The 20,673-nt window shown below is 43.7% G+C and overlaps 1 protein-coding gene across 1 annotated transcript in view; it reads right to left on the bottom strand.

The window, feature by feature from the left end:
• Positions 1–1,101: 1,101 nt before the first annotated feature.
• Positions 1,102–20,673, bottom strand: part of TMEM18 (transmembrane protein 18) — a 168,973-nt gene continuing 149,401 nt past the window's right edge. Inside the window, exons 4-5 of the mRNA XM_044073609.1 lie at positions 1,691–1,784; positions 1,102–1,596 (exon numbers count right to left, since the gene is read on the bottom strand). Of these exons, the coding sequence (XP_043929544.1) occupies positions 1,498–1,596; positions 1,691–1,784 (193 nt within the window). The 3' untranslated portion in view covers positions 1,102–1,497. The remainder of the gene's footprint in view (positions 1,597–1,690; positions 1,785–20,673) is intronic.

The raw sequence follows: 20,673 nt of genomic DNA, 5'->3' as shown, positions 1-20,673 counted from the left end.
CAGCTTAATATAGTATTTGTTACTAATGAACATTCAGCAAGGTTTTTGCCTTTGGACAACAACGTTAAACTGTTAAAAGGCATGGATTATTTCCACTTGACACTTTGTGATATTCTTGGAGCATGTCACTTACACGCACTCCCGAGTTCCTCTCCACTGGAACATTCTGCCTCTTCCCTAAAAGTAACTTTACATCTGTAAGGCTGCTTCTTATGACAACAAACTCCATGTGTTTCTATGAGATGCAAAGTAGAAGCTGTTAAAGCTGATACAGATGAATAACTTCTAGAATGATTATCCATTATAATTATAACTGTGTTTAGATAGTCTTGTTTTATTTAAAATATTTCTTCTGTGTATAACCAAAGTTAAGGAAATATGCACAGTATTTAAAGGTGAAGCCATTTTCCACACAGGATACTAAACTGACTGTTAACTTTTAACATTCTTCATGACTTCAATTTAACTGAATTAACAATATGTGATTCTACTTAAATGAACACTTAAATAGCACTCCATGTTGTGATTACTGGCTATATTTGGTTGAATTTAATAAGGTTATTTCACATGTTCGTCTATGTAATTTTCTACAGCAAGTCAACAACTGTAGACTAGAAGTTCAGTCACCTGACTATGCATCCATTGGTTGTAACTAATTAATCAAATGTGATGTGCAAGGTCACTTGGCTAAAATCTTTTCTGTGTTTTGGTGAGGTCAAATTTAGTTATAGTAGAAAAGGAGTGCAGGTAGTCTGTTTCTGCATGGGTACTATTGGAGCTTTCCTCCCCAAAACACTATCTATTAAGCTGGTGATATTCCAATTCAGTATGCTAGACTTGAGGTGGGAAGTGATGACCAATTTACAGATCACAATTTACTTGTAGATCTTCATCACAATCGTACAAGTTAGTTACCCATTTATACTAAAACTTTCTCTGGCTGCATATTCCATGTACTAAACGCAACCAAAGTAGTGTGCTGTAAAATCAGCTGCAGATCTGAAATTCTCATGCATCAGTTTTTATCTACAAGTCTTCTCAATAACAGCATATAATTAAAGGAATTTATTTGTAAAATATTTAAAAGACATTTAGAAAACATTAGATGGAAATGGTTTTATTTTTTTAAAGTTCATTTCGCATATATGAAAGTGTTTACTTATAGCTAGGAAAACACTGAATGTATGTATAGCAAAAGAAAAACAAATATAAAACATCTCCTTTAACTGCAACTTTACAATCAAATGAAAGTGTACTGTAACAGTTAAGAAGAACTGGTCAAAGTCACTTCACCAGTCCACTTTAGTTCAATACTACAGGACTTATCATTACAGCTTATGGCTTACTTAGCACAAGGAATAATAAAATCTTTTTTTTTTTCAATACGGAGACATTTCTGTCCATAAGTCAAGCAAGGAATGTGTTTTCTTCATGGAAGACTTTTAATAAAAACACAGTTGAAAGCTGGCACAAGCAAAGCACTAAGATCAGAACAAATTATTCTGCTTTTTTTCGGCCTTCTCTGTTTGCTTTTCTTTTCATCTGTATGGTTTTCAATTCTCCCATAACTGTTATGGTTTTGTATACCCAAGCAATCTGTAATAAATGGAAAGAAAGCATTACACACTATAAAAATATTACTTTTCTGGCTAGAAAAAAACATTATGCTAGGGGAAAAAATGATACTTACCACAATAACAGCAGCATTCAGTAGCATAGGGGTTGAAAATACCACTGAAATGAACATTCCCTTATAATCAAAATACTGGTATTTTGAAAACAACCTGTAAAAAGGTAAGAAAAAGCTAATTACAATATGTATACAATACAATCAAAAAGAATGGATAATTTATTAATCAAGAAGCATGGATAATTTTATAACATGCGCATGTCCTCCAGACAACATAAACCAAGTCCTGAAGTTTCGACCGCCTACAGCTATTTTTAATCACAGGATATGACACACACTCCTTAATGCATAGGTTGTATTTCATGGAGTCTGTTTTCCAAACTTAAACTTGCCAAAAAATAACTTACCAGAATGCAGGTTTCCAACTGGTCCCGGTCACAAATTAAATGCAGTTAATACATTAAACACACTGGATGTGCAGTGGTGCAGCGGTTAATGTCGCCTCACAGCAAGAGCTTCAACGGTTTGATTCTCATGTAGGGTGCCTTCTGTGCAGAGTCTGCATGTCTTCCCTGCATTTGTGTAGGTTTCCTTGGGGTGCTCCGGTTTCCTCCCATGTTATACAAACATGCATCTGGAGTGTTTCTCCCTGGGACTCCGCTGAAAATCGGCTCGTTCCAAGTCAGACTTTCCCGGTAAGCAAATGTTAAATAAATACATTTTAAAGGAGGAAGGATTCTTGTACTGTCCATGATGAAGCTAAGCCTCATGCACCTCCACTTAACATCTATATTACAATTCTGAACAGCATAAGGGAAGAAAGAATACTTAATTTTTAAACATTACAGAATTTAAATTATTAGGTTAAATCTGTAAATATGCTGTGCATTAGTTATTTATGACAGCAATATAATCTAGAACAAACATTATACACATTACAGAGGGGTACAATTCCAACTGATGATCTTCAAGCAATATGCTAAAAGAGTAAAACAAAATCCGGAAATATAGCTCTTTTTATAGTGGTTTACTGCATAGCTCTCAATCTTTCATCTTCAGAATTAAGGACAAAACAAAAATAATTACAGAAAAAGGCCCCAAATTAGGGACACTTACAAATAATTGCACTAATAACTTAACACTTCTCAAAAAATATCCACTTTTAGGAGAAGCAAAACAAACTTTTCAATCAAAATTAGGAATGTTCCTATAAAGTAGGGGTGACTGAATATATAAGTTATGTCCTACCATAACGTTCCATCTGTGTTGTAGATCTTCACCAATCCTTGACAGTGGGTTCAGTTCCGAACCTTGGAACCGAGTCGGCAGTTACTTGAGCTCGCTCCCTCAAAACTCTTGAGCCAGGCTCCACCCTTAATGCTCCTCTCAGACATTACCTCAGATAGCATTTGCCATGAAGTGGCACAGTGGTGCAGCGGTAGTGTTGTCGCCTCACAGCAGAGGTTCTCCGGTTCGATTCTTGGCTGGGGTGCCTTCTGTGTGGAGTCTGCATGTCCTCCCTGCATTCGTGTGGGTTTCCTCCGGGTGCTCCAGTTTCCTCTCACTTTCAAAGACTGGAGTGTTTTTCCTCGGGCCTCCGCTGAAAATTGGCTTCATTATAAGTCGGACTTTCCCGGTTAACAAATGTTAAATAAAAATAAATAAAAAGTGGCAGACAAGATGTGAAAAGTTATGGTTAAATGAAAGGCCAGGTACGAGTCCCTAAAAAGGAAACTAGCCTAAAACTAAATTTGGTCTACTAAGAGTCTTAGGATGGGGAAGGAGGTTGGGGATATCGAGGACTGAAGATCGACAATACAGATGGAACGTTATGTAAGACATAACTTCTTTATCTATTGTTGTCAATCTTCACCCAGTCCTTGACAGTGGGACAGAGTCCCCAGCTACATTAGCCTCCGGAGGTCTCACGGAAGAATATTCCTAAGCTCCATAGAGCCAAAGGAGGCTCATTCCCTTGAGACCTGATCCAATTTGTAATGAGTGATAAAGGTATGACGAGAAGACCAATTGCCTGCTGCACAAATATTGTCTAAAGAAGCTCTAGCAGAAAAGACTGTAGACATAGCTACTTAGAATGAACTGGTTTTGAAAGTTGGAGTCCTTTAGAATGATAAATGAAGGTGATGCAGTCTCTAAGCCATTTAGCCAAAGTAACCTACAAAACTGGATTACCTAGATGGAGAGAAGCAAACACTACAAATAGTTGGTTAAATTTTCTAAAGTCTTTAGTCCTGTGGAGATAAAACGTAATTGCCTATGCATGTCAAGTAAGTGGAGGGCATATTCTCCTTTGTTGGTAAATTTTGGGAAAAAGACTGGTAACTGTAGAGCCTGATTAATATTAGTTTCGGAGACAACCTTGGGCAAGAAAGATGGATTAGTTCAAAGTGCACCTCTGGCTCTATGAAAAATGAAGTAGGGGGTTTTGCACGATAGGGCTTGAAGTTCCAAGACTCTACTGGCAGAAGTGACAGCCATCAAAAATAAAGTTTTCCAAGACAGATGTTTTTCAAATAATAAGGGCCTGAAGAACTACAGTTGGATCCCAAGGGGAAGAGGTTCCTTAAATGGAGGTCTTAGCATTTGAGACCTTTTAAGAATGCTTTACAAAGTTTGTGCGACATTAGAACCCGACTGGTAAAGTGAAGTCAGGAAATCTAACACTTTGTGGATAGGGCTGTAATAAGGGTCTAGCTCTTTACCAAGAGCCCATCTAGCAATTTTTTTCCCATTTACTTTGGTATAAGTTCCTTGTAGAAGACTTGTGATGAGCTACAATAATTTGTCAGATAGGTGAAGAAAGAGAAGAATATCTGGAAATCATGGGAACTGGAGAAGCCATGCAGTGAGTTTGAGATGTTGGAGGTTTGGATGCACTATGCCCTTCTGGGTGACGCAGCAGATCTGGAGCTAGGTCCAGAATCCATGGTTTCTGAATTAAGTCAGGCCACAGGAAGGGAAACTGAACTTGTCAAGACTAGAAGGGAGCAATGAGGATTATTGAATTTTCCATCCTTTTGGCTTTCTTTAGGAACTGTGAAATGAGGGGAACTGGGGGAAAGGCATACAGCAGACCTGAGGCGTCAATTGTGGAGAAGAGGGTCTCTGGGTGGCTCCCTCTGAGGGGGGAATTAGGGCAAAGTAACCTCGGCACTTGCTGTTTAGAGGAGAGGCAAAAAGGTCTCGTGAGGCAAGAAAATGATTCTACTCAATTTGTCCGCTATCACGTTGGAGTTCCCTGGAATGTGCAGAGTCTGAGAAAGCTGTTGGAAGAAATGAGCATTGCCAAACAGTGCTTCTCGACACAACGGTTAAGATTTGGTTCCCCCTTACTCATGTACCAGACTACAGACATGTTGTCCGTCTGAATCGCTACTGTCCCTAGAGAAAGGATATCTTTGAATGCTTGCAATGTTAGTAGCACTGCCCTCATCTCCAGGACATTGATGTGCAAGTTGGCCTCCAGTTGGGACCACATGCTTTGGACTGTCCTTCCCAGATAATGCCCCCCTCCCAAATCTGGGAAGCATCCGTGGTCACTATGGCTTGGGGCTGGGGAAGAACGAATGGGCGACCCAAGAGAATATGGACAGTGTGTAGCCACCACAGTAGATCCTGTTTGTAGTGACTGGTAATCATAAATAACTGAAACATTGGCTGGTGCATGTGAGACCATTGGGAAGTTAGTAAACATTGCAATATTTGCATGTGATATCTCACCAAGGGAACTAGAGTGATTGCTGCCATAGAGCCTAATGTTTGAAGAACTAATTTTGCTAGGACCTTGTTGTTCCGTAGTAATTGACCAACCTGGGATCTGATGCATTGTAGCCTTTCTGGAGGGAAAGACACAATTCCCGAAACAGTGTCTAAGTGGGCTCCAATGAAATCCAGCTGTCGAAAGGGATGAAGTGTGGACTTTTCGAAATTTATAGTTATTCCTATAGATTTACAGAGATGTATGGTGCAATCTCTTGCCCGTTCTAGCCGATGCCTGGTGGTAGTGATGAAGAGCCAGTCATCGAGGTATGGAAATATTCAAACTCCTTGCAGTCTTAGATGAGCTGCTACCACTGTCATGCATTTGTCGAACACCCTGGGGGCTGTGATGAGTCCAACGGGCTTTGCTCTGAATTGGAAATGACAGGCTCCCAACCGGAAGCGCAAGGACCTCCTGGAGCTCTCTTCCATTTTTATGTGGTAATTAAGCATTTTGGAGGTCGATAGAGCACATCCACTTCTGTTTTTCCAAGAATGGAAGTATTGACTGAAACGTGACAATCCAGAATTTGGATTGTTGAACTGTCTGAGATCCAAGATGGGTCTCCAGTCCCTTGTTTTCTTGGGCACTACAAAGAATCTTGAGTAATATCTGGATGCTTTCTGGTCTGGTGGGACTTTCTGGATGACTCTTTTACTTAGCAGTTTTTGAGTTTCTAGTACTGCTGCTTCCCTGAGACTGGGTGGCACATCTGGGAGTTTTTTCTGGGATTTTGCAGGTAGTGATAGTGGGATTTTGTAACATCTAGATATAATTCCCTGCACCCATTTGTCCATTGTAAGTATTAGCCAGGCAGACTGATGCAGAGAAAATCGTCCTGCAAATGCCTCCAGAGGCGAGCAATCAGGCCCCCATTCAGGGGTGCTGGTAGGAAGTACCAGAGAAAGACTCTCTGGATCCCTGGTTTTGTGGTCCATTTCTTCCTCTAGGGTGGCATCCTCTATTGCTTTTCCCTCTGCCCCAGGGAATGTCTTTGCCTCATGAATCCTGGAAAGGCCCTTTGGATTTTTTTAAACCATAGTCTCCCACTCTTCTGGTTCCTAGAGTACGGCCTCTGAGGGTGGAGAAACGCTGACTATGGCAGAAAGGGTCTTGCCATCTTTTTCATATCTGGCTAGGGCATCTTTTACCTTGGCACCAAAAAGGGTAGATCCATCAAATGCAGAGTTGACGAATGATGCTTTAAATGGCTTCACAAAGTCTCACAAGCATATCCAGGAATGCCTTCTGATGGCTATGCCTTAACCCTCTGCCCTAGTTGTCCCTACAGCTGCATGAGCAACGAGCCTCATGGATGAGTTAGAAATTGCTTTAAGGGTTGCAAGCTGAGAAGTAACTGTCCCGTACCCCTTCAGCCACTGCTTCTGACAGAGTATCTGAGAGCTCTTTGTTCAGATCCCTCTGTAACCTGATAAAGTGTGCAATATAATTCAAGGACCCGAGAGGGAAGTTGAAGCATAAACACGCTTCCCAAATCTATCCAAAGTCCTAGACTCCCTGTTAGGAGGATGGATAGTAGGACTTTCCTCAGCAAGTTCCTTTTTGATGGCTGCCGCTCTCACCAAGGCATCAATGGGAATTTCTTTGGCCCATGAAGGAAACATAATCATGGGGTGACCAAGCAGAACCCTCTCCTTCATCAAAATCAGTAACTTCAGTGAAAGACTCCTCCAGGGAGTCTAAATGCTTCCTCTTCACTTTCTTTTCACAGGACTTCCTCAGTAGGATGATCCGGGGAAGTGGGAAGTATCCGAATAACAGACCACTAAAGTAAGTGTTAACTGGGACTTTTGTGCCCTCTATCCTAGGGATGAGACTGATGGTAGCTCAGGTCGAGAAGCTGCAGAAATGTGTCTCGACAGGGAAGGCAATGACTGAGAGTCTCCAACAGACATGGACTTCTCCATAATCCAGATGGCTGGCCCCCCCATTCAGGGATGGGAGCCCGGAATCAAAATCGCCTCCTTCAGAACCAGGGTCATACCCCGCACGGAGGAGAATAGAAGCCTGGGTCGATGCTACAAAGGCCGAGGCACCAACGGACATGGACAGCTCCAAAGCAGCAGAGAATACCATGCACCTCGGACTCAACCAGAGAGTCTCAACCCCGGGAGGTCTCTGGTGCCTAAATCTCAGAGGAACTGAAGGCAATTCTTGGAATCAGAGATGAAGATGCTACCAGAAGAGAGACATTCGAAGCTGGGTGAGTCGGACCAGAGGGCTCCAAAGGCTCAGCAAGAGTTGGAACAGGATATGGGGGTGACATAGAAATAATGGTTCGAACGCCAGTGTGGCTCGAAACTGAGGACAATCCCCTCGTCGTCAGCAGATGAACCACCAGTCTCATAATATCTGCCTCTGACAGAATCTTAGTAGACCGAACTGATGCACTGGAAGGAGATTTAAGGGGTCTCACTTCCAGAAAAGGACTTGGGGTCTGTCTTTAAATGGGTCTGGTGATGGAGAAGAAGATACTCTTGGGAGCGGAGGCAATTGCTTCGGTACCGATGCATCAGTAAGTGCCAAAGAAGTAGCTGTCGGCTCAGAGGCCAGTTTAGAATTACTTCCAGATAAACCCTCTGGTGCAGATGAACTCTTCAGTACAGAAGTTGATTTAGCCATTTCCAAGGACCTTGGAACCAAGGAAGGCCTTTTCTTTGAAGCAGGAGATGAAGATGTAGAAGTGCTAGTTTTATCCTGGGACTCAGAAATGGCCTCGTCAAATCCGGATTTGAGGATTCCCTTTAAGACTCATTTATGTTTCCTTTCAGTCAAGGTTTGTGTTGAAAACCAGGGAGAAAAAGAACAGTTTTCTTGGAGATGGATCTTCCCAAGACAATATACGCCTAGGGTATGCCCGTCAGAGTTAGGCATTTTGGCCTCACATTTCTGACACCTCAAACCCGGAGGTGCCTTTAAGAAGATTTAGTAGAGGACGGTTTTTGTTGTTCAGCCATAATGACAGATAGAAAACTGTCACACAATCACGTGACAAAAACAATGTGGAAAGAATACAGATAGAAAATGTATTTATTTTTTTTTAATGGATAGTGACAGGGAATACCAACGATGGTATTAGAGATTACATTAAAAAAGGTAACAAAAGAAAAATGTACCAACAACGGTATTCAACAGTCTACCAATGGTAGAAGAAGAAAATAGCTACAATAAGTAAGTGAGAAGCAGGTAGATAATATAAAGAGGTATAAACAGATTGTAAAGAGAAAAAAAAAAAAAGTGTTTAAGGAAAAAGTACAGTTTTGTACCTACCATAAATGTAGATGTTCGAGTGCTAATACAGCTGCAGTCATAACAGATGGGTTCTCCTGCCGTCAGGCGGGTCCTGGGTCAGCCAAATTCCAAAGTCTAGGTCCGGCGTCGGTTGTCGTCACTTCTTCCCTGACGTCAGGGCGACAGGGGTATAAAGGAACCAGCCGACGCCATTTTCTTCAGTTTTTCTTGCCCCAGATGTCAGGTGCCCCCAGAAGGAAGGCAATACATAAATTTGTGTAATAATGCAGTGCAATATAATCAAAATACAGTAGTTGCAAGCAAATACATCATAAATGAATACCCCAATCAGGTTGTATGAGGATGTGTTAGCCTATAGGCCTGTCCCAAGAGGGGAAGGAGGGAGGGAAACCTGGACTGCAGCTGTATTAGCACTCTAACATCTACATTTATGGTAGGTACAAAACTGTACTATGTTCATCGTGCATACAGCTGCAGTCATAACAGATGGGTAGAATCCCAAAGCTAAGAAAGGGGTGGTAGGCACTAGGTGGAACTAGGAGGAGCCAAAATGCCCTGCAAGACTGCAGTGGCAAAGCCTGCTCTAGATTTGGAGTATAATGGTAGGTTGTAGTGCTTGGAGAAGGTATGCACAGAACTTCAAGTGGCTGCTTCCAAAATATCCTTGGTAGGAACTCCTCTGAGGAAGGCTGCAGAGGTGGCTGTGGCCCTGGTGGAATGAGTTCTAATGCCTGTAGGTACAGTTTTGCCATGAAAGGAATAGCAAAAGCGTATGCAGTGGGCTATCCATTTTGAGATTGTCTGTTTGGAAATTGGCTTTCCTTGAGCTCCCACCGCACAGGCCACAAAGAGCTGTTCTGATTTTCTGAAAGGCTTTGTTCTGTCCAAATAATAACGCAGTTGTCTGTGGATGTCCAAGGAAGGTAGTAATCTCTCCCCTTTGTTTTGAGGATTAGGATAAAAAGTAGGTAAATGCATGGCCTGATTTAAAGCTACCCTGGATACCACTTTAGGCATAAAAGACGGGTTGGTTCGTAAGGAAACTCTGTCCTGATGGAAGATGATAAAAGGTTGGACAGCCATGAGAGCCTGTAGTTCTGAAAATCTGCGAGCTGAGGTGATAGCCAGAAGGAAAGCTGTTTTCCAGGACAAATATTGCAAATCTGATGAGGCAGCTGGCTCAAAGGGAGGCAAGGTCAGTTTTTCCAGAATTAAATTAAGATCCCAAGCAGGTATTGGTTGTTTCCTTGGAGGTCTTAGATTCTTAGCCCCTCTGAGGAACTGTCTTAAGAGAGGGTGAGAGAATAAAGGTGGATCAGTGTTGTATTCTGCAGAAATGGCTGAGGCATGGATTTTGATGGAGGAGAAAGAAAGTCCACTGCTTAGCAGTTCAGCCAAATATTGTAGTATTTGAGGTAAATTCAGTTTTCCAGGATCCTGGCCATTTTCTCATTCCAAACACAAAAACGTTTCCATTTTGCGGAGTAAGCTTTTCTAGTTGATGGCCTTCTGGCCTCCAAAATGACATCCTGCACCTCCTTGGAGAGTAGGGCCTGTTGTTATGCTAAGGAATCTTCCATGCGGCTAGATTGAGTGTTTTTAGCTGGCTGTGAAGAGTTTTGAAGCTGTGCTGAGTCAGAAGAAGAGGCATTAGAGGCAGGGTCCATGGTGGGGAATGCGTACGGCTCCTCAGGAGTGGGTACCAGTGTTGCCTTGGCCAGTCCGGAGCAATGAGAATCATCTTTGGTCTGTCTGCTCTGGTTTTCAATAGAACTTTGGGCAGCAGAGGAAGAGGTGGGAAGGCATAAACTGTCATTGATGTCCAACTGAAAGAGAGAGCGTCCACTCTCCAGGCCTTTGGATGGAAGATCCTTGAGCAGAATTTTGTCACTTGATGATTTTTGTGGGAGGCAAAGAGATCTATGTCTGGCCTTCCCCATTCTTGGATTATTTCTGTAAAAACTTTTGGATGCAATTTCCATTTGTGTGGATCTGTCATATTCCTGCTTAGGTTGTCTGCCAGCATGTTTTCCTTGCCTGGCAAGTACTGTGCTTGTAGTTCCATTTGTAAGTCCATGGCCATGTTCCAAAGTGACATGGCCAGTCTGCATAGGGGGTAAGAATGTGTTCCTCCCTGTTTGTTTATGTACCACATAACTGTGGTGTTGTCCGTTCTTATCAATAGTTGACCTGGTTGTAGAAGGTCCTTGAAAGCTATAATAGCATTTATTACTGCTAGCATTTCTTTTTGATTGATGTGAAGGTGCTTTTCTTTTTGGGACCATTTGCCCTGAATGCACAGATCTGTCGTGCGCCCCCCAGGCGTAGTCCAAGGCGTCTGTTGTGATGACTTGATTTGCTTGAGGCTTGCTGAATAGAAGACCTGTGTTTGTTTGACATGCTTGAGCCCACCACAGAAATTCCTTTTTCAGACATGGAATTAGTGGTATTATTGTTTCCAAACTGTGGCTGTGTTGAGACCATACGTTTTTCAGGTACCATTGTAGTTTCCTCATATGCAGCTTTACACATGGGATTAGTAAGATGCAAGATGCCATGAATCCCAGAGCCTGCAGGATTTTCCTTGCAGTCAGCCTGGTGCAATTTGCTAGTGTTCTGAAGTATTGAATTAGTTGCCCCTGCTTCTCTGGTGTGAGGTAGGCCATCTGGGTGTTTGTGTCCAAATTGGCACCCAGGAAAATTATCTTCCGAGAGGGTATTAGCCTTGATTTTGTTTTGTTGACTGTGTATCCCAGAGAGTTCAACATTATTACATAAGCCAGATGTTTCAGAAGAATGTGCTTGCTGTCCGCTTGGATCAGGCAGTCATCCAAATAGGGGTATATTTGCATCCCTTGAAGTCTGCAGTAGGCATTACTGATGCCAGGCATTTCGTGAATACTCTGGGTGCAGTAGAGAAGCCAAAGGCCAATGCAGAAAATTGATAATGGGTTGAACCTGCAAGAAATCTGAGGTACCTTCTGCAATTTTGTCTGATTGGGACATGCAGGTATGCCTCCTTGAGGTCCAATGTTACCAGCCAAGACTCCTTGCCCAGCATGGGAAGAAGTTGCTGTAGAGTGAGCATCTTGAATTTTGGTACGAGTAGAAATGTGTTTAGGATGGATAGGTCCAAAATAGGTCTCCAATCTTTTCCCTTCCTTGGCACCAGAAATAGCCTGGAATAAAAACCTTGACCTTGTTCGTGCGTAGGTACCTCTTGAATAGTTTTCATGTTTATGAGATCTGTAATTTGCCTTTGTGCCTCTGCCCTTTGATTGTGTGGCAGGTTTGGCATGCCTCTCATTTTTGGAAGGGTGTGAAAATGGAATTTGTAGCCTCTGTGTATAATGTCCAGGATCCATTTGTCCTTTGTGACAATATGCCAACTTTTTGAAAATAATGCCAGCTTTCCTCCTAAGGGGGCTGCCATTTGAGACTTGGTTGGCATGCAAAGGGGAAAGTCATTGGGTTTGCTTTCTGAAAGATTGCGAGTTATCCTCACCACCTCTTTGTGTAGGAGCTTGCTATTGTCTGCCTCTAAATGATCCTTGGGATTGTCCTCTGCCCCTCGGGCGCCTGTATCTGCCTCTTTGGGGTCTGTCCGTGGCAGGAAAGGACCAGTTTTGGAAGGCCAAGTTCTACTAAAACGTGGGGGTTGTACCTGTAGAAATTCTTTCACAGTTTGCATTGATTTAGCCTTTTCCTCCATTTTCCTTAACACCTCCTCAGCATTAGCACCAAATAGTACATCCTTTTGAAGAGGGGCGTCTAGTAATTTAGCTTTGACATGATCAGGCAAGGCTTGTTCCTTGAGCCAGGCATGCCTACGTATGACTGATCCTGTAACAGCAGCTCTACATGAGGCCTCTAGAGCATCAAAACCGCATTGTAAGGTACGCTTACCCACTTGTTCTGCACTATGCATCAAATCCTGCAACTCCTTCAAGTCTGGTTGTTCAGGTTGTGACATTTTACTTTTCAATTGTGATAACAAAAACTGTTGGTATTTTAGCATATGAAACTGACAGTTTAAGGCCCTCATGGATAAGGTAGCCGAGGTATATACTTTTTTCCCCCACCTTTCTAAGGATCTGGAGTCTCCTTGGAAGGTAGTGGATTTTTAGCAATGGAGGCCTTAACTCCCTTGGGGCCCTGTGAGATGGTTTCTGGGTCAGCAGCATGGCTTTTGTATAGAAATTGGTGTGAGTCAGGAACCCTGTAGTACCTGTCAGGCTGAACTGGGGCTGGTGGTCGAGAGTCTGGGTTAAGGCAAGCCTCCGAGTAAACATCATCTAGGATGTCCAAGACAGGAGGTGTAGCCAGAGGCCTGTGCTGAGGTAGCAAGAAAAATTATTTGAGCCTTTTCTTGGAATCTGAATAATCTTGGCTTTCCCAGTGGAAGTGTTCCCTTAAGGTATGCAAAGTTTCCCCAAATGAGTAATCCTCTGGGGGAGAGACAGAAGGGATGGACTCTTCCGCATCAGAGTCTTCAAAAGGGGAGTAAGAATGTTCCTGATCATCAGAATGCTCTGAAATAATAGAGCCCTGATCAGAGGAGGGGGAATCTTCCTCCACTCTGGGCCTTTTGTCCGGTGGGGGCGGAGAACCTCTGATAATAGTAATTAAATCCTTAGCCATTTTAAGCATCTGTTTCTTAGGCATGGGGCCTGGAGATGGCCCTGTGTAGCTGGCCTCTTAGAGTGCATGGTTGCTTTAGACTTTGTGAAAGCCTTGATGGAGAAAGAAGAGGAAGGTCTGAAAACACCTTGAGTGGAGGTGGACCTGTCCACATTCTGTGTTTCAACGCCAAGAGTGGCTTCGGTATCTGTAGTCGGGGTGTGGGCCGAGGAGCCTACGACCTCGGGCACAGGAGACACAGTCAAAGAAGTGTTGTCGGTAGTCAGGGGCTGCGCAGGCGCCTCGCTGAGAACCGGACCACGTGTAGTCGGCTTTGGCGTGGTGTCGGTAGAGGCCGCGGACCTCGTGTGTCGGTCCTTGTCTTTGCGTTTTTTAGACAAAACCGGAGTCGGATTATCCAACGACATAGTATAGTTAAATGCTTTTCCAAAATAATGCTGGGCGAACTCCGCCTGACGCTTAATAGTGCGTTTGTTGAATGTAGCACAAAAGCGACAGACCGAGACGTCGTGGTCTGGGCCTAAACAAGGTATACAGAGGGAATGGAAATCCTTATGCGGTATTTGCTTCCCACAAGAAATACAATTATTAACTTTGTCTGACATCGGTCTGAGGCAAGAAAAGTTTCAACGGGTACTTAGCTTTTAAGAAGACTTCGGTTTCCAAATTTTCGTAATCTCAGGAGCTGGCCGACCGGCACTTGCGAACTGCTTCTGCTTCGGGCACCACGCGGCAAGAAAGACTGAAGAAAATGGCGTTGGCTGGTTCCTTTATACCCCTGTTGCTCTGACGTCAGGGAAGAAGCGACGACAACAGACGCCCTCGGTCGGCCGAATTCCAAAGTCTAGGTCCGGCGTTGGTTGTGGTCACTTCTTTCCTGACTTCAGTGCGGCGGGGGTATAAAAGAAGCAGCCGATGCCATTTTCTTCAGTTTTTCTTGCCCCAGACGTCAGGTGCCCCCAGAAGGAAGGCAAAACATAATGTTATGCAAACATGCAATATAGATAAATCAAAAAACAGTAGTTGCAAGCAAATACACCATAAAAGAATACCGCAAATAGGTTGTATGATAAAGGTGTTTGTCATAAGGCCTGTCCTAAGAGGGGACGGTGGGAGGGTAACCTGGACTGCAGCTGCATGAGCACTCGAACATCTACATTTATGGTAGGTACAAAACTGTACTATGTTCATTGTGCATACAGCTGCAGTCATTACAGATGGGTAGAATCCCAAAGCTAAATAAGGGTGGTAGGCACTAGGTGGAACTAGGAGGAGCGAGGATGCCCTGCAGGACTGCTGTGGCAAAGCTCGCTCTAGATTTAGAGTATAGTGGAAGGTGGTAGTGCTTGGAGAAAGTGTGCACTGAACTCCAAGTAGCTGCTTCCAAAATGTCCTTGGTATGGAACCCCCTGAGGAAAGCTGCAGAGGTAGCTGTGGCCCTGGTGGAATGGGATCTGATGCACGCAGGCACAGATTTTCCATGAAATGAATAACAAAAGCGTATGCAGTGGGCTATCCATTTTGAAATTGTCTGTTTGGAAATAGCCTTTCCTTGAGCACCTGTAGCATAGGACACAAAGAGTTGCTCAGATTTCCGGAATGGCTTGGTTCTGTCCAAGTAATAACGAAGTTGGCTGTGAATGTCCAAGGAATGTAGTAGTCTCTCCCCTTTGTTCTGTGGATTTGGATAAAAAGTAGGTAAGTGGATAGTCTGATTCAAAGCTACACTGGATACTACCTTTGGCATGAAGGTAGGGTTGGTTCGTAAGGAAACTCTGTCCTGATGGAAAATGATGAAAGGTTGCACAGCCATGAGTGCCTGCAGTTCCGAAACCCTGTGTGCTTAGGTGATAGCCAGAAGGAAGGCTGTTTTCCATGACAAGTATTGTAGCTCTGCTGAAAAAGCCGGCTCAAGGGGAGGCAGGGTTAGCTTTTCCAATACAAAGTTGAGGTCCCAAGATGTAACTGGTGGTTTCCTTAGGGGTTTTATATTTTTTGCCCCTCTGAGAAACTGCCTTAATAGAGGATGTGAGAATAGAGGAGGGTCTGTGTTGTATTGTGCAGAAATAGCTGAAGTGTGGATCTTGATGGAGGAGAAGGAAAGGCCACTGTTTAAAATCTCAGCTAGGTACTGTAAAATTTGAGGTATATTTATTACCCAAGGATTCTGTCCCTTTTCTTGATTCCAGGAACAAAATCGTTTCCATTTGGCGGAGTAGGCTTTTCTAGTAGAAGGTCTTCTGGCCTCCAAGATGACATCCTGCACCTCCTTGGAGAGGAGAGTCTGTTGGGCAATTAAGGAATTCTCCATGCAGCTAGATTTAGGGTTTTGAGCTGGCTGTGCAGGGTTTTGTAGTTGTGCTGGGATAACAGAAGAGGAACTAGAGGTAGGATCCATGGTGGGGAGTGTGTCAGGCTCTTTAGGAGCAGACACCAGTGTTGTTGTGGCCAGTCTGGAGCAATGAGAATCATTTGTGGCCTCTCTGCTCTGGCTTTTAATAGAACTTTGGTCAGTAGAGGAAGGGTCGGGAAGGCATAGACTGTCAATGTTGTCCAATTGAAAGAGAGAGTGTCCACTTTCCAGGCCCGTGGATGATAGGTCCTTGAGCAAAATTTTTTCAACTGGTAATTTCTGTGGGTAGCAAATAGATCTATGTCTGGCTGTCCCCATGCCTGAGCTATCTTTGAGAACACTTGAGGATGCAACTTCCATTCGTGTGGATCTGTTGTATTTCTGCTTAGGTTGTCTGCCAGTGTATTTTCCTTCCCTGGAAGGAATTGTGCCTATAGTTGAATTTGCAATTCCAGTGCTGTGTTCCATAGGGTCATGGCTTGCCTGCACAGGGGGCATGAATGAGTTCCCCCTTGTTTGTTGATGTACCACATGACTGTGGTGTTGTCTGTCCTTATCAATAGCTGGCCTGGATGCAGTAGGTCTTTGAAAGTCGTAAGAGCATTTTGCATGGCTAGCATCTCCTTTTGGTTGATGTGTAGGTGCTTCTCTTTTTGGGACCATTTTCCCTGAATGCACTGATCTGCCATGTATGCTCCCCAGGCGTAGTCTGAGGCATCCGTTGGGATGATTTGAGTTGCCTGAGGTACACAGAAAGGGAGACCTGTGTTCCTTTGGCATGCTTGAGCCCACCACAAAAATTCCTTTTGAAGGCATGGAATGAGTGGTATAATTGTTTCCAAGCTGTGGCTATGTTGAGACCATAAGTTTTTTAGGTACCATTGCAGTTTCCTCATATGCAGCTTTGCACATGGGATTAGTAGGATGCAAGATGCCATGAATCCCAGAGCCTGCAGGACTTCCCTTGCAGTTAGTCTGGTGAGAGTTGCCATTTTGCTGAAGTATAGAGACAGTTGCCCTTGTTTGTCTGGCGTGAGGTAGGCCATCTGGGTAGTTGTATTTAAGCTGGCCCCCAGGAAAATTATCTGTTGAGAAGGTATTAGTTTTGATTTCTTTTTGTTCACTGTGTATCCCAGGAAGTTTAACAGTTTTATTACAAAAGCCAGATGCTGCAATAGAATGTCCTTGTTGTCCGCTTGGATCAGGTAGTCGTCCAGATATGGGCAGATTTGAATTCCTTGTAGTCTTCAGAAGGCAATTACTGATGCCAGGCATTTCGTAAACACTCTGGGCGCAGTAGATAAGCCAAAGGGCAATGCAGAGAATTGATAATGGGTTGAACCTGCAAGAAATCTGAGGTATCTTCTGCAATCTTGTCTGATAGGGACATGCAGGTATGCCCCCTTGAGGTCCAATGTTACCAGCCAAGACTCCTTGCCTAGCATGGGAAGAAGCTGCTGTAATGTGAGTATCTTGAATTTTGGCACCTGTAGATATGTGTTTAGGATGGATAGGTCTAAGATAGGTCTCCAATCTTTGTCTTTCCTTGGTACCAGGAATAGCCTGGAATAAAAACCTTGGCCTTGTTCTTTTGCAGGTACCTCTTGAATCACTTTCATATCCATGAGAGCGGAAATTTGTCTTTGTGCCTCTGCCCTTTGATTTTGTGGCAGGTTTGGCATGCCTCTCATTTTTGGAAGGGTGTGAAAGTGGAACCTGTAGCCTCTGTCTATAATGTCCAGAATCCATTTGTCTTTTGAAACAATATGCCAGTTTTTTGAAAATAATGCCAGTTTTCCGCCCAAAGGTGCTGCCATCAAAGCTTTGCTTGGCAGGCATAGGGGGAAGTCATTGTGTCGGTTTTCTAAATGACTGTGATCTATCTTCTCCACCTCTTGGGGTTGGTGCTTGCCACTGTCTTGCTCTGTAAGATCCTTGAGGTTGTCCTCTACTCCTTGGGCGTATGTATCTGCCCCTTTGAGGTCTGTCCGTGGCTGGAAAGGACCAATTTTTTGAAGGCCAGTTTCTGCTGAAGCATGGAGGTTGTACCTGCAGGAAATCTTTCACTGTTTGCATAGATTTCACTTTTTCCTCCATTTTCTTTAGTATCTCCTCAGCTTTAACACCAAACAATACATCTTTTTGAAGTGGTGCATCTAATAACTTTGCTTTGACATGATCTGGTAAGGTTTGCTCTTTGAGCCAGGCATGTCTACGTATAACAGACCCCGTGACAGCAGCTCTACATGAGGCCTCTAAAGCATCAAAACCACACTGCAAGGTATGTTTACCCACTTGCTCTGCACCATGCAACAAATCCTGCAACTCTTTCAAATCTGGTTGTTCTGTTTGTGTCATTTTGCTTTTTAACTGGGATAACAAAAACTGTTGGTACTTTAACATATGGAATTGACAGTTTAATGCCCTCATGGTTAACGTGGCAGATGTATACACCTTTTTCCCCCACCTTTCTAATGCTCTGGAATCTCTCTCTGAAGGTAAAGGGTTTTTAGCAGTAGAGGCCTTGATTCCCTTGGGACCCTGTGAAATAGTTTCTGGGTCAGCAGTATGGCTTTTATAAAGGAACTGGTGAGAATCAGGGACCCGGTAATACCTGTCTGGTTTAACAGGGGCTGGAGGTAAAGAATCTGGATTAAGGCTGGCTTCTGCATACACATCCTCCAAAATATCTAAAACAGGAGGGATAGCCAGGGGGCCTATGCTGGGGGAGCAGTAGAAATTCCCTGAGCCTTTTCTTGGAATCTGAGTAATCTTGACCTTCCCAGTGAAAGTGTTCCCTCAATGTATGCAGGGTTTCCCCAAAAGAGTAGTCCTCAGGGAGGGAGACCGAGGGAATAGACTCCTCAGCATCAGAGTCTTCGAAAGGAGAATAGGCATAATCCTGGTCCTCAGAATGTTCTGAGGTAACAGAAGCCTGGTCTGAGGAAGGGTAGTCTTCCTCCAATCTGGGTCTTTTGTCAGAGGGGGGTGGGAACCCCTGATGAGAGATATCAAATCCTCAGCCATTTTAAGCATCTGTTTTTGAGGCATGGGGCCTTGGGAGGAGGTCTGAGGACCCTGTTTTTTAGTTTTCATGGCTGCTTTAGATTTAGTGAAGCATTTAATAGAGAAGGTGGAAGGCCTGAAGACGCCTTCAGAAATGGCAGGTCTGACTAAATTTTGAGTTTCCCCGCCAAGAGTGGCATCGGTATCTGTAGTAGGAATGAAGACCGAGGATCCTGCGACCTCGGGTACTGAAGTCACCGGTAAAATAGATTCATCGGTAGTCAGGGGCTGCGTAGGCGCCTCGCTGAGAACCGGAGAACCGGTAGTCGGCCTAAGCGTGGTCTCAGTACTTGGTGCGGACCTCGGATGTCGGTCCTTATCTTTGCGTCTTTTGCCTAAAACTGGTGTCGGAGTATCCGACGACATGATGTAATTAAATTTTTTGCCAAAATAATGTTGGGCGAACTCCGCCCAGCACTTAATAGTGCGCTTGTTGAACTTAGTACAAAAACGGCAGGCCGAGACGTCGTGGTCCGGGCCTAAGCAAGGTATACAGAAAGAGTGGAAATCCTTATGCGGTATTTGCTTCCCACAAGAAATGCAATTATTAACTTTGTCTGACATCGGTCTGAGGCAAAAGTTTCCCCGATGGGGTACTTAGCTTTAAAGAAGACTTCGGCTGAAATATTTTCGTAAATCTCAGGAGCTGGCCGACCGGCACTTGCGAACTGCTTCTGCTTCGGGCACCGCGCGGCAAGAAAGACTGAAGAAAATGGCATCGGCTGCCGCTTTTATACCCCTGCCGCACTGACGTCAGGGAAGAAGCGACCACAACCGACGTCGGACCTAGACTTTGGAATTCGGCCGACCGAGGGCCCGCCTGACGGCAGGATAACCCATCTGTAATGACTGTAGCTGTATGCACGATGAACATCTACATTACAGTGACCATGAAACAGTAGCAGACCACTTTGCAATTAAGCCATGATAAAGGGCAAATTATTACTCCAGGGATAAAAATTCAAAGGGGAGTATTTCAGGGAGATTCTGTCACTGTTGCTATTCTGCCTTGCCCTTAACCCATTAAGCTATTTACTTAACAGCTTAGGCCATAGCTATAATTTCTTCTCATCTTCTCTTTGTCGGTGATTTAAAACTGTACAGCTTATAAGATGAGGAACTGAAAGCACAACTGCAGGTTATCAAAACTTTTTCAGATGGCATAAGAATGTCACTCGGTCTTGACAAATGTGCAAAAGCAAAAAGAAAACTGCAGCACCAGAAAAATATCAGTTTGGGACAAGAATGTGATACAAAAGAACTTGAGCAAGAGGGAGTGTATAAATATTTCAGAACTGATGAAGGAACAATAAAACATGAATAAATGCGAATAAAACTTAAAGGAGTACTTTAGAAGACTTAAATTAATCCTGAAAACAACGCTGACATCTAGGAACAAAATTCAAGCTATAAATCAATTTGCTCTTCCTGTCCCAACTTACAGTTTTGGAGTGACTGACTGGCCCCAAAACGAGTTGGATAGATTAGATAGGAAAACAAAAAGGATGCTTCATGCTCACCAAATGATTTATAAAAATCAGTGCATACAAAGATATATATATTCCCATTCCGGAGGAGGGATGGGCCTCCTTGAAAATGATTACATGGATAGATAGTACAGTTTTGTACCTACCATAAATGTAGAAGTTCGAGTGTAGACACTTCTGCAGTCATTACACTTGGGTTATCCTGCCGTCAGGCGGTTCCCCAGTCGGCCTGAGTTCCAAAGTCTTGGTCCGGCATCGGTTGCTGTCACTTCTTCCCTGATGTCAGTGCGCCAGGGGGATACAAGATGCAGCCGACGCCATTTTCTTCAGTTTTTCTTGCCCCAGATGTCAGGTGCCCCCAAATAGGTAGGCCTTTAAAATTGCTAGTAAAATATATAATAGAAAAGCAAACAACCATTTTTAATTACCAGCAAATACTCCC

This window comes from Protopterus annectens, chromosome 1.part1 (assembly GCF_019279795.1).
Source record: "Protopterus annectens isolate FY-2018-M chromosome 1.part1, PAN1.0, whole genome shotgun sequence".
Taxonomy (NCBI): domain Eukaryota; kingdom Metazoa; phylum Chordata; order Ceratodontiformes; family Protopteridae; genus Protopterus; species Protopterus annectens.
This window is presented reverse-complemented; position numbering and strand designations above follow the sequence as displayed.